The 13,018-nt window shown below is 42.7% G+C and overlaps 1 protein-coding gene across 1 annotated transcript; it reads left to right on the top strand.

Moving 5' to 3' along the window:
* Positions 1-7,090: 7,090 nt before the first annotated feature.
* On the top strand, positions 7,091-12,742 carry LOC106602123 (ras-related protein Rab-33B). Its single transcript, XM_045714150.1, has 3 exons — positions 7,091-7,514; positions 9,983-10,161; positions 12,342-12,742. Exons 1-3 carry the CDS (start codon positions 7,296-7,298, stop codon positions 12,718-12,720), a joined length of 777 nt encoding a protein of 258 aa, XP_045570106.1. The 5' UTR covers positions 7,091-7,295; the 3' UTR covers positions 12,721-12,742.
* Positions 12,743-13,018: the final 276 nt, after the last annotated feature.

Here is a 13,018-nt window from a genome sequence, read left to right as displayed (position 1 = left end):
CACCCTGTGATAGTGTTGATTGGGTTGGTGTGGTATGTGGGTATATAGTCACCCTGTGATGGTGTTGATTGGGTTGGTGTGGTAGGTGGGGTATATAGTCACCCTGTGATGGTGTTGATTGGGTTGGTGTGGTAGGTGGGGTATATAGTCACCCTGTGATGGTGTTGATTGGGTTGGTGTGGTAGGTGGGGTATATAGTCACCCTGTGATGGTGTTGATTGGGTTGGTGTGGTAGGTGGGGTATATAGTCACCCTGTGATGGTGTTGATTGGGTTGGTGTGGTAGGTGGGGTATATAGTCACCCTGTGATAGTGTTGATTGCGTTGGTGTGGTAGGTGGGGTATATAGTCACCCTGTGATAGTGTTGATTGGGTTGGTGTGGTAGGTGGGGTATATAGTCACCCTGTGATGGTGTTGATTGGGTTGGTGTGGTAGGTGGGGTATATAGTCACCCTGTGATGGTGTTGATTGGGTTGGTGTGGTAGGTGGGGTATATAGTCACCCTGTGATGGTGTTGATTGGGTTGGTGTGGTAGGTGGGGTATATAGTCACCCTGTGATGGTGTTGATTGGGTTGGTGTGGTAGGTGGGGTATATAGTCACCCTGTGATGGTGTTGATTGGGTTGGTGTGGTAGGTGGGGTATATAGTCACCCTGTGATAGTGTTGATTGCGTTGGTGTGGTAGGTGGGGTATATAGTCACCCTGTGATAGTGTTGATTGGGTTGGTGTGGTAGGTGGGGTATATAGTCACCCTGTGATGGTGTTGATTGGGTTGGTGTGGTAGGTGGGGTATATAGTCACCCTGTGATGGTGTTGATTGGGTTGGTGTGGTATGTGGGTATATAGTCACCCTGTGATGGTGTTGATTGGGTTGGTGTGGTAGGTGGGGTATATAGTCACCCTGTGATAGTGTTGATTGGGTTGGTGTGGTAGGTGGGGTATATAGTCACCCTGTGATGGTGTTGATTGGGTTGGTGTGGTAGGTGGGGTATATAGTCACCCTGTGATGGTGTTGATTGGGTTGGTGTGGTAGGTGGGTATATAGTCACCCTGTGATAGTGTTGATTGGGTTGGTGTGGTAGGTGGGGTATATAGTCACCCTGTGATGGTGTTGATTGTGTTGGTGTGGTAGGTGGGGTATATAGTCACCCTGTGATGGTGTTGATTGTGTTGGTGTGGTAGGTAACCTTGACGTGTTGATGGTAGGATCAGAGGTGATGTCACTCTCTTGGAGTCTGGCTGAGGTGTCTGAAACCTGGCTGGTCAGACTACTGCTGGGATCCTGGGTGGAAGTAGCCACGCTGGGTTTAACAGAGGTGGGGGTCGATGGGGTAGCTGGGTTCCATGTCTTAACATAGTTGTAGTCATTCTGAGTAGCTGGAGTATGGGTTGGAGAGAGAGCTGTAATTAAACACCATGGGTTGGAGAGAGAGCTGTAATTAAACACCATGGGTTGGAGAGAGAGCTGTAATTAAACACCATGGGTTGGAGAGAGAGCTGTAATTAAACACCATGGGTTGGAGAGAGAGCTGTAATTAAACACCAAGGGTTGGAGAGAGAGAGCTGTAATTAAACACCATGGGTTGGAGAGAGAGCTGTAATTAAACACCGTGGGTTGGAGAGAGAGCTGTAATTAAACACTGTGGGTTAGAGAGAGAGCTGTAATTAAACACCGTGGGTTAGAGAGAGAGCTGTAATTAAACACCAAGGGTTGGAGAGAGAGAGCTGTAATTAAACACCATGGGTTGGAGAGAGAGCTGTAATTAAACACCATGGGTTGGAGAGAGAGCTGTAATTAAACACCGTGGGTTGGAGAGAGAGCTGTAATTAAACACCGTGGGTTGGAGAGAGAGCTGTAATTAAACACCGTGGGTTGGAGAGAGAGCTGTAATTAAACACCATGGGTTGGAGAGAGAGCTGTAATTAAACACCGTGGGTTGGAGAGAGAGCTGTAATTAAACACTGTGGGTTGGAGAGAGAGCTGTAATTAAACACCATGGGTTGGAGAGAGAGCTGTAATTAAACACCATGGGTTGGAGAGAGAGCTGTAATTAAACACCGTGGGTTGGAGAGAGAGCTGTAATTAAACACCATGGGTTGGAGAGAGAGCTGTAATTAAACACCATGGGTTGGAGAGAGAGCTGTAATTAAACACCATGGGTTGGAGAGAGAGCTGTAATTAAACACCATGGGTTGGAGAGAGAGCTGTAATTAAACACCGTGGGTTGGAGAGAGAGCTGTAATTAAACACCGTGGGTTGGAGAGAGAGCTGTAATTAAACACCATGGGTTGGAGAGAGAGCTGTAATTAAACACCATGGGTTGGAGAGAGAGCTGTAATTAAACACCATGGGTTGGAGAGAGAGCTGTAATTAAACACCGTGGGTTGGAGAGAGAGCTGTAATTAAACACCGTGGGTTGGAGAGAGAGCTGTAATTAAACACCGTGGGTTGGAGAGAGAGCTGTAATTAAACACCATGGGTTGGAGAGAGAGCTGTAATTAAACACCATGGGTTGGAGAGAGAGCTGTAATTAAACACCATGGGTTGGAGAGAGAGCTGTAATTAAACACCGTGGGTTGGAGAGAGAGCTGTAATTAAACACCATGGGTTGGAGAGAGAGCTGTAATTAAACACCATGGGTTGGAGAGAGAGCTGTAATTAAACAGGAAAGATAGTTGAAGACAAATTTCACATGTTTTCAACTTCATATTCATCATCTCCAGCAACATCAACATATGTGATAATGGTGTGTTTCTATGTTTAGTAGTAAACAAGACAGAGGAAGATAAGTGTTTCCAATGACATCATCAGTGTGCATCGTGTGATTTTTAACCAATTACGTGTAGGCATTGCCTACTAATCACGTATTAATGTTCTACTAATTGGTTGATGATGTCATTGGAAACGCTTATATTCAATCTTGTTTACGACTAAATATAGAAACGCGCCATTATCACATATGTTGATGTTGCTGGAGATGATGAATATGAAGTTGAACATTTGAGAAAATTCCCTTTAACACAATCTACATGATGACACAGCCCTTTAAATCATATCTTGTGTTAGTCGTGTGTATAGTAAGGTAGTTGACTACACAACACAGGCTTTCTGGAACAATAAAGGACACTGAGAAAAACCTCTTCAACTACCTTCTAGTAATAAACTGAAAACATGATACATGCCAATGTAATGTTCAAATGAATCTCTCAATATTACCAGTCTCTTATCTGAACAGGTCACATGATGATAATATCCACCATCACAGTAACCAGGTCTTCCTTCTATGATGTCACACTGTAACAGAAGACTCATCTCCCCTACAGCCAGCCAGTCTGATTCCTCCTCTTCCCTCTTCAATCAGAACTCTAGATTCAGCTACAACATTCCCACAGTCCATCTCTCTACACACAACCTTAACCTCTCTCATCATGCCCCACCACCTAGAACATAGACCTGACCACTCTCCTCTGTAGAAGACTTCCACTGTCCCAGAACAGGAAGTGGTCCCATCCACCAGTCTGACTGAGAGTTCAGCTGTAAACAGCAGAGAGGAAAACACAGTGGTGAGGACAGATGATGACAGTGATTCTGTTATTCTAACAGCAGTAGTGCTTTGTGGTTGACAAGTATTAGTAGTTCCATAAAACACTACTTGTTATTGGGGTTTAGAATGGTTTGTATGGACACATGAATTTCTCCATGTGGGACAATAAAGTTGACTAATATTGAACTGCTATAATCACTGTAGATTTATACTCTACCTACCTGGTGGACTGACGCTTTGAGCCTGGAGATCTGAGGAGAAAGAGAGAGACAGAGGAGAAAGAGAGAGAAAGAGACAGAGAGATAGAGAGAAACAAAGGAGAAAGGGAGGAGTCAGAGGAAGAGAGAGACAGAGGTTAAATGAACATCAACATGACCTTTCATGATGTGATGGGGAAGACAGGCTTATCGTTGGTATGGTGCAACAACACCCATGTGTAAACACATTCCCCTTCCATGGAAAGGTGAACCTCTCTTTGCAGATGAGATTATATCATATCTAATTAAATATATTAGAATGTGTCTGTTCATAGGAAGTGGATGTTTTCATGATTGTTCATTTAAATAGGTCAGAGGTCAAGCTGAGCCGGACCAAGAGTGGAAGAGTGGAAAAGGTTACTGGCTATGATGACATCACTGGTGAAAAGTCAATAATGAAAAGAAATTCAGATGACTGGGCAAAAACTGGTTGAATCAACATTGTTTCCATGTCATTTCAACCCAAAACAATCTACGTGATGACATTGAATCAATGTAGAAAACTGATTGGATTTGCTAATTCATTAACGTCCGGGGATATCACTGGTATTTGAGGGTATTTTGGTACGTAGCTGTTTCACCGTTACTAATGAATGCACTGTCCAGATACATACAGAGGGGAGTGTTAGACCAATATAAAATAGAATATATACTCTAATTACATAGGGACAGATGCAATCAATCATTGACACACTGAATATACAACAGTCAGATGCATGACACCATCACAACTTAAAGATACTACTCTCACTGAAAACATCAAATCATTACCTAGAGATATTTTTGCAAGGAAAGACTTGGGTCATGAAAGTAGATGTGAATTTTTCAAATATAAGGTCAGAGTGGTAGCCATTAAACGTGCCAAAGAGCTGATGCACTTAAAGAACCTTAGAGAAAAGGAGATGATGAGCAAGCTTGACAGTTTTCTAAAGAAAGAGAATCTATCTGAAGAAGAAGAGTCTGTATTTAAGTCTTTACAACTAGAATTAGAAAGAAGAAGAGTCTGTATTTAAGTCTTTACAACTAGAATTAGAAAGAAGAAGAGTCTGTATTTAAGTCTTTACAACTAGAATTAGAAAGAAGAAGAGTCTGTATTTAAGTCTTTACAACTAGAATTAGAAAGAAGAAGAGTCTGTATTTAAGTCTTTACAACTAGAATTAGAAAGAAGAAGAGTCTGTATTTAAGTCTTTACAACTAGAATTAGAAAGAAGAAGAGTCTGTATTTAAGTCTTTACAACTAGAATTAGAAAGAAGAAGAGTCTGTATTTAAGTCTTTACAACTAGAATTAGAACAGCTTTACACGGGTCAAAGGGTGCCTTTGTAAGGTCAAGAGCAAAATGGATTGAAGAGGGGGAAAAACACTAGTTACTTTTTCGCACTTGAAAAGAGAAACTACAAAAGAAAATCTATAACTGCACTCAAAATTAATGATGTTTTATGCAAAGATCCCATTACAATATTATCATTTGTCAATTCCTTTTATGAAAACCTTTACAGCTCTCAATTTCAGGAAGATGGTTGTGAAAGCTACATTTGCCACATTCAGAATTATGTCCCTGTAATTGAGGATGATTTCCACTCAGTTTGTGATTCACCTGTGTCAATTGAAGAAATTAGAGAGGCTCTGAATTCAATGAAAAAAAGGGAAATCTCCTGGCCCTGATGGCCTATCAGTTGACTTCTATAGACAGTTTGGGGAGTTACTAGAAGACCCGATTTTTAATATGTTTCAGATTGCATTAAAAATGGTGAAATGGTCTCCACTATGAAACAGGGCCTTGTTTCACTGATTCCGAAGCCCAATAAAGACCCTTCTCTCATTGACAATTGGAGACCAATTACTTTATTAAATATTGATTACAAATTGATTGCTCTGGTTTATGGCAAAAGATTAAAGAAATGAATAGATACCATTATAAATGAGACTCAAACAGGATTCATGAAGGGCCGTCACATCAGCTCTAACATTCCTTTAGTCTTGGACCTTATAGATTATTCAGATGCTATTGACTCAGATGCGGTTGTCTTATTTTTGGACTTCTGTAAAGCCTTTGACACAATTGAACATCAATTTCTCTTTAGGTCTCTTAAACTTTTTGGATTTGGTGAAAATTTTATTAAAGTAATTCGCATGTTTTACAAAGATATAAATAGTTCTGTGCTATTAAACCTTAATACTTCCAAAATATTCAGTATCAACAGAAGTGTACGACAGGGAAGGCGTGGGCTTACTTGAGAAATCTTGTTGTAATAAATATATAACACAAATTCTCCATTCACAAAACCAACTTACACCAAGAGGAAAATGTTTCTGGAACATGCTTATTCCTGACATTGTCTGGGAAAATGCATGGTTAAGGCCTAACAAAGATTGTATACCAAACTAAGTTAAGGAAGTGCACTTCAACATTCTACATAAGATATATCCATGTAATTCTATGATATCCACATTTGTGGCTATTGATGATATCTGCGTTTTCTGTGAAAAAGGGGAGAATCTGTCTCGTTCTTTGAATATAAATTTGTGTCAGAATTTTGGGAAAACCTTGCAAAATACTTATTTACCATTATGAACACGACCCATGTTTTTGACATGAAAGATATAATATGTTACTCTTGCAATGATAACAAGACCACTGAAATGATTGTGAATTTTTATATTCTTGTTGCCAAATTCTTCATACACAAACAAAAATTCCAATATTACTATTTTTTTTTATTGAATTTAACTATTTTATTAAAACATTAACCCTAGTGAACAACAACAAGAATAACATTTTCCTAAATCATTACAATAAGATTTTTTCAGAGTGATTACAATTGTACTAGAATTGTTTATTTTTTTATACATTTTTTTGCTCCAGTATTTTCTCATTAATACCTGCGTTCTGTTTTGTATAATGTAAGAATGTAAATTATTGACCTGTATTTGAATAAAAAAAAAATAAAATAAATAAAAAGACATTCATTTGATGTACATGTTAGTCTGTCAGTCAGTTACTGTCGTCCTCAGCTGTGGTCCCTTTATGCCTCCTAATGTCAGTGTTCCAGAGTGGTAAGAGACAATATTGATGACATATTGAGTCTATCTATGGTTATAGAAGTCTAGAGACACAAAAACGAGGAATTACTAGACAATCTTGTCCTGTACAGAGGAGCCGTTCATTAAGCGTGGAACTTCCTAGAAACCCCCTGGCGTTCCGTCGACAGTAAATAGATTCCTCCCGTCCTCTCGCGAGCTTTATTACCGTGCTGTCATACGTGGTGGCCACCGGCCAACAAGTTGCACAATTAGCATCAGGGGAGTTTCTAAACTCTCCGCTCCTTCCACAGACAATGACAACCAGGGAGAGTTTATAGCCCAGTCGGCGAGTTGCCATTAACTTTGCCACTTTTATATAACGTCAAAGACATCGACATAACATATTGTCTTGTTGGGAGTAGTTGGAGAAGCCTAGATATCACTCTTTAATTAGAGTTTTTACGCGATATGGAATCATCCCTGGAGTTCTCAAACTCTTTCACCAGTGTGTCTTCGCCCTCCGCGCGGTGTCGGATCTTCAAGATCATCGTGATCGGAGACTCCGGTGTCGGTAAAACTTGTCTCACCTACCGGTTCTGTGCCGGTGAGTTCCTCGACCGAACCGAAGCCACCATCGGTGTCGATTTCCGTGAGAGATTGGTCGAGGTCGAAGGCGAGAAAATCAAGGTAAGAGAAGTATAACGTTTAAACCGTTATTTGCAAATGTTATGAACGAGTTGGGTCGTAATTAATTGGTACATTACACAATTTAATGCACCAGAGAATCACTGCGTAAAGAAAATGTGCCTCATCATTTTTATGTTCACGCATTTTGAGAAGGGGTTGTTGATTTCTTTGAGACAATTTTTTTTTCTATAGATATTTGCACTTTGTAAGCGTTACTCGTTAAACCTTTGTGTTTGCAGCTGAATCTGCGCCTACTATTGCGCATGAACATCAGTCTGTGGTGCTATCTCTGGTCTATCAGTCTTAAATGCTTTGAAATATAGTTGTATTTGTACAGGACTAACTAACATGACTACTGTGTGGTGAAACAAAATGTAATCTATGTAAATGGTCCGTTTTTGACCTAAACCAGTGTAGGATATCCAAGTGTCATTAAAGGCTCAGTTGAAAGGACTGACACAGTACTGTTTGTTTGGCCTCTTGGATCAACGTTCACTAAGTATGAATACAATGGAAGTCTTTTTAACTTGAAACTAGTGTGTTTCAGAGTTACATGTGTAACCGATGTGAAATGGCTAGTTAGTTAGTGGTGGTGCGCGCTAATATCGTTTCTATCGGGTGACGTCACTCGCTGTGAGACCTGAAGTAGTTTTTCCCCTTGCTCTGCAACGGCTGTGGCTTTTGTGGAGCGATGGGTAACGATGCTTCGTGGGGTGTCAGTTGTTGATGTGTGCAGAGGGTCCCTGGTTCAAGCCCAGGTTGGGGCGGGGAGAGGGACGGAAGATATACTGTTACACATACATACATACAACAGAACAAACCACATTTTCAATGCTTTTATATCTTTATGACACATATGACAAAGGCTGTATCACAACCGGCTGTGATTGGGAGTCCCATATGGACGCGCACAATTGGCCCAGCGTCGTCCGAGTTTGGCCGGTGCAGGCCGTCATTGTAAATAAGAATTTGTTCTTAACTGACTTACCTAGTTAAATAAATAACCTTTCACCTCAGCACACAACACATAACATTAGTAGGTTAATTTAATGTTGTGAAAAGTATTGTAACATCAGTGATGGGCTAAACAATGTGATTTGTGTGTGTTTACGGAAACACAGACATGAAAGGGGATATTGGGAAACCTTTGTTCTCTTTATCAGAGCAGGGCAGACCACATGATAGAGGAAGCATGTCATGGTGATGAACAAAACATTGTTTTGCATCTGGGTTAAAGAAAGATAGAGGAGGCCAGACATGGGCAGAATACTTATTTAAAATATTACAAATACTTGAGATGCCTTAGGTTGCCTGCATGGTATACTGTTTTCACTTTTGGGACTATCCAATTGGTTCCATTGTGCAAGGACAAATTAAATCAAGCATTACTCACCTGCAAGTATTTTACATAATGTATTTCTGCCTTTTGGCATTCGTGTAATCTGTGTTTCTCTCTCTGACCTACCTCAGACTGCTTCAAAACACATATCTCGTTTAGGGGCCAAAAGTCCTCCATGTATTTAATCACAGCCAAACATTCCACTGCCTTTAGACAGTCTACGGAAACGGAGTGACAGAGCATCGTATACGGTCCGTTCCAAAAATGCAGCAGGACAAAAGTATGTAGAAGTCGATGCAAACTGCGCTCCGTTTACATCATAGGTAGAGGCCTTTAGAGACTCGAGGTTACTGTAAGACAGGGTTGACCTTCTGATTGGATGCACATATCATGAGAGAAGTGACGAGAAATCGTTATATTGACGTTGGTCTTCTATCTGCTGAGTCGATATATTGATGAAGTAGGATAACATCATCTGCTGACTAACCCGAATGTGAGAGAGTTTATACAGCAGCCCTCTCTCTCCCCCGCCCCTCTCTCTCCCCCGCCCCTCTCTCTCCCCGCCCCTCTCTCTCCCCGCCCTCTCTCTCTCCCCGCCCCCTCTCTCTCCCCCGCCCCCTCTCTCTCCCCCCGCCCCCTCTCTCTCCCCCGCCCTCTCTCTCTCTCCCGCCCCCTCTCTCTCTCTTGAAATCTGCCACGCCCCCTTTAAATCAGCTATTGTTTTTCTCAAAGGAGAAATGCATGCAAACATTTATGCTACTTATCATTTTATCTATAAAATATCTTGTCCAACTATCAAAATAAGTTTTTATCACTTTATACATTTATTTTGGGATTCCACCCTCTAAACCTCATTAGCCTAATGACGCGCGATTGGAGAAGTCTCATTTCATACAAGCTCATTTTCTTCCACTTTCCCTCTCCTCACCGCCTCTCCTGGTTTAACTTGACCTTTTTAAAGGAGGACAGAGAGGATGGAGGAGAGAGGACGCAGGAGGTGAGCAAATCTAATTGAGAAAAGGCCTCCCACTCCCTCTGTCTGCTTCCCCCTCTTTCTCCATCTCTCTCTAAAACCCCTTCTCTCACATGTAGAATAGTTTCAACCCCCCAACCATCTCTCTCCCTCCAGCTCCAGCTATGGGACACGGCGGGCCAGGAGCGTTTCAGGAAGTCTATGGTCCAGCAGTACTATCGGAACGTTAATGCTGTTCTCTTCATTTATGACGTCTCCAGACCAGACAGCTTCAGAGGCCTGCCAGCCTGGATAGAGGAGTGTAGACGGTACTCACTGGGACAGGAGATAACCAGGTTAGTTATATACACACAACCTGGATAGAGGAGTGTAGACGGTACTCACTGGGACAGGAGATAACCAGGTTAGTTATATACACACAACCTGGATAGAGGAGTGTAGACGGTACTCACTGGGATAGGAGATAACCAGGTTAGTTATATACACACAACCTGGATAGAGGAGTGTAGACGGTACTCACTGGGACAGGAGATAACCAGGTCAGTTATATACACACAACCTGGATAGAGGAGTGTAGACGGTACTCACTGGGACAGGAGATAACCAGGTCAGTTATATACACACAACCTGGATAGAGGAGTGTAGACGGTACTCACTGGGACAGGAGATAACCAGGTTAGTTATATACACAACCTGGATAGAGGAGTGTAGACGGTACTCACTGGGACAGGAGATAACCAGGTTAGTTATATACACACAACCTGGATAGAGGAGTGTAGACGGTACTCACTGGGACAGGAGATAACCAGGTTAGTTATATACACACAACCTGGATAGAGGAGTGCAGACGGTACTCACTGGGACAGGAGATAACCAGGTTAGTTATATACACACAACCTGGATAGAGGAGTGTAGACGGTACTCACTGGGACAGGAGATAACCAGGTCAGTTATATACACACAACCTGGATAGAGGAGTGTAGACGGTACTCACTGGGACAGGAGATAACCAGGTCAGTTATATACACACAACCTGGATAGAGGAGTGTAGACGGTACTCACTGGGACAGGAGATAACCAGGTCAGTTATATACACACAACCTGGATAGAGGAGTGTTGACGGTACTCACTGGGACAGGAGATAACCAGGTTAGTTATATACACACAACCTGGATAGAGGAGTTTAGACGGTACTCACTGGGACAGGAGATAACCAGGTTAGTTATATACACAACCTGGATAGAGGAGTGTAGACGGTACTCACTGGGACAGGAGATAACCAGGTTAGTTATATACACAACCTGGATAGAGGAGTGTAGACGGTACTCACTGGGACAGGAGATAACCAGGTTAGTTATATACACACAACCTGGATAGAGGAGTGTAGACGGTACTCACTGGGACAGGAGATAACCAGGTTAGTTATATACACACAACCTGGATAGAGGAGTGTAGACGGTACTCACTGGGACAGGAGATAACCAGGTTAGTTATATACACACAACCTGGATAGAGGAGTGTAGACGGTACTCACTGGGACAGGAGATAACCAGGTTAGTTATATACACACAACCTGGATAGAGGAGTGTAGACGGTACTCACTGGGACAGGAGATAACCAGGTTAGTTATATACACACAACCTGGATAGAGGAGTGTAGACGGTACTCACTGGGACAGGAGATAACCAGGTTAGTTATATACACACAACCTGGATAGAGGAGTGTAGACGGTACTCACTGGGACAGGAGATAACCAGGTTAGTTATATACACACAACCTGGATAGAGGAGTGTAGACGGTACTCACTGGGACAGGAGATAACCAGGTTAGTTATATACACAACCTGGATAGAGGAGTGTAGACGGTACTCACTGGGACAGGAGATAACCAGGTTAGTTATATACACACAACCTGGATAGAGGAGTGTTGACGGTACTCACTGGGACAGGAGATAACCAGGTTAGTTATATACACACAACCTGGATAGAGGAGTGTAGCCGGTACTCACTGGGACAGGAGATAACCAGGTTAGTTATATGCACACAACCTGGATAGAGGAGTGTAGCCGGTACTCACTGGGACAGGAGATAACCAGGTTAGTTATATACACACAACCTGGATAGAGGAGTGTAGACGGTACTCACTGGGACAGGAGATAACCAGGTTAGTTATATACACACAACCTGGATAGAGGAGTGTTGACGGTACTCACTGGGACAGGAGATAACCAGGTTAGTCATATTAAAACCCAATTCCATTTGTCCTTTTTTGTTAAATCGCCCCCTTTACACTTGATCATTTCCACATGGCCCAGAGGAACTAGCTCTATCGCCAGGATCAGATTCAGAAAAGCTGTATTGTGTCAGCATTGGGCAGCTGTGTTACACACACCTCAACCAACACACAATAACAACACAGTAAACACATTGTTTTGAATACTCTGTAGTGGCCAACATTGCCTTTTGGGTTGTAACCTGTAACGTTTTTAACTCTCCATCTGTCTCCCCCTCTGCAGGTTCCTCGTGGGCAACAAGAGCGACCTCCGTGACACCTGCAGCTGTGACCCCTGCCCCATCGAGGTCGAAGGTCAGGTGACACGGGATCAGGCCCAGAAGTTTGCCGCGGCCCACGGGATGATTCTGTTTGAAACGTCTGCTAAAAGCCTCCCAGGGGGAGGAGAACCAGGAGAACCAGGAGGGGGGCATCAGCACAGCGTGGAGGATGTGTTCATGGCCCTGGCCTCCAGGCTGAAGAGACAGACCAGACCCCCTCCCCCGGTTCTCAACAACACAGGAGTGTCTGGGTCGTATTGTGGCTCATATACAGGGACAGCTTCATTCAGACTGCCAGCCAAGAAGAACCCTCATAAAGACTTCTGGACATGCACCTGTTGAGAGGGAGGGTGAGAAGAGGGATGGAACATGGGATGGAAGGAGGGGGGTGGGAACAGGGGAATTTAGGGTGCCCACCAAGAACTCAGAGAGAGACTTCTGGACATATACCTGTTGAGAGGGAGAGAGAAAGAAAGAAGAGGGAGAGAGGGGGAAGTCCTCTCTGATCAAGGCTACTGAGGGGAGGACAGCTCATAATAATGGCTGGAATGGAATGAAACACGTGTTTGATACTATTCAATTTACTCTGTTCTGGCCATTATTATGAGCTGTCCTCCCCTCAGCAGCCTCCACTGATCTA

Source organism: Salmo salar, unplaced genomic scaffold, assembly GCF_905237065.1.
Source record: "Salmo salar unplaced genomic scaffold, Ssal_v3.1, whole genome shotgun sequence".
Lineage (NCBI taxonomy): Eukaryota > Metazoa > Chordata > Actinopteri > Salmoniformes > Salmonidae > Salmo > Salmo salar.
Note: the sequence above shows the minus strand (reverse complement) of the source record. Positions and strands in the feature narration are given on the sequence as shown.

Bases quoted from the DNA above. Each gene is read 5' to 3' on its own strand.
- LOC106602123 (XM_045714150.1), top strand. From the start codon at position 7,296: ATGGAATCATCCCTGGAGTTCTCAAACTCTTTCACCAGTGTGTCTTCG. The intron at 7,515-9,982 runs GTAAGAGAAGTA...CTCTCCCTCCAG, and splicing joins TCGAAGGCGAGAAAATCAAG to CTCCAGCTATGGGACACGGC. The intron at 10,162-12,341 runs GTTAGTTATATA...CCCCCTCTGCAG, and splicing joins CTGGGACAGGAGATAACCAG to GTTCCTCGTGGGCAACAAGA.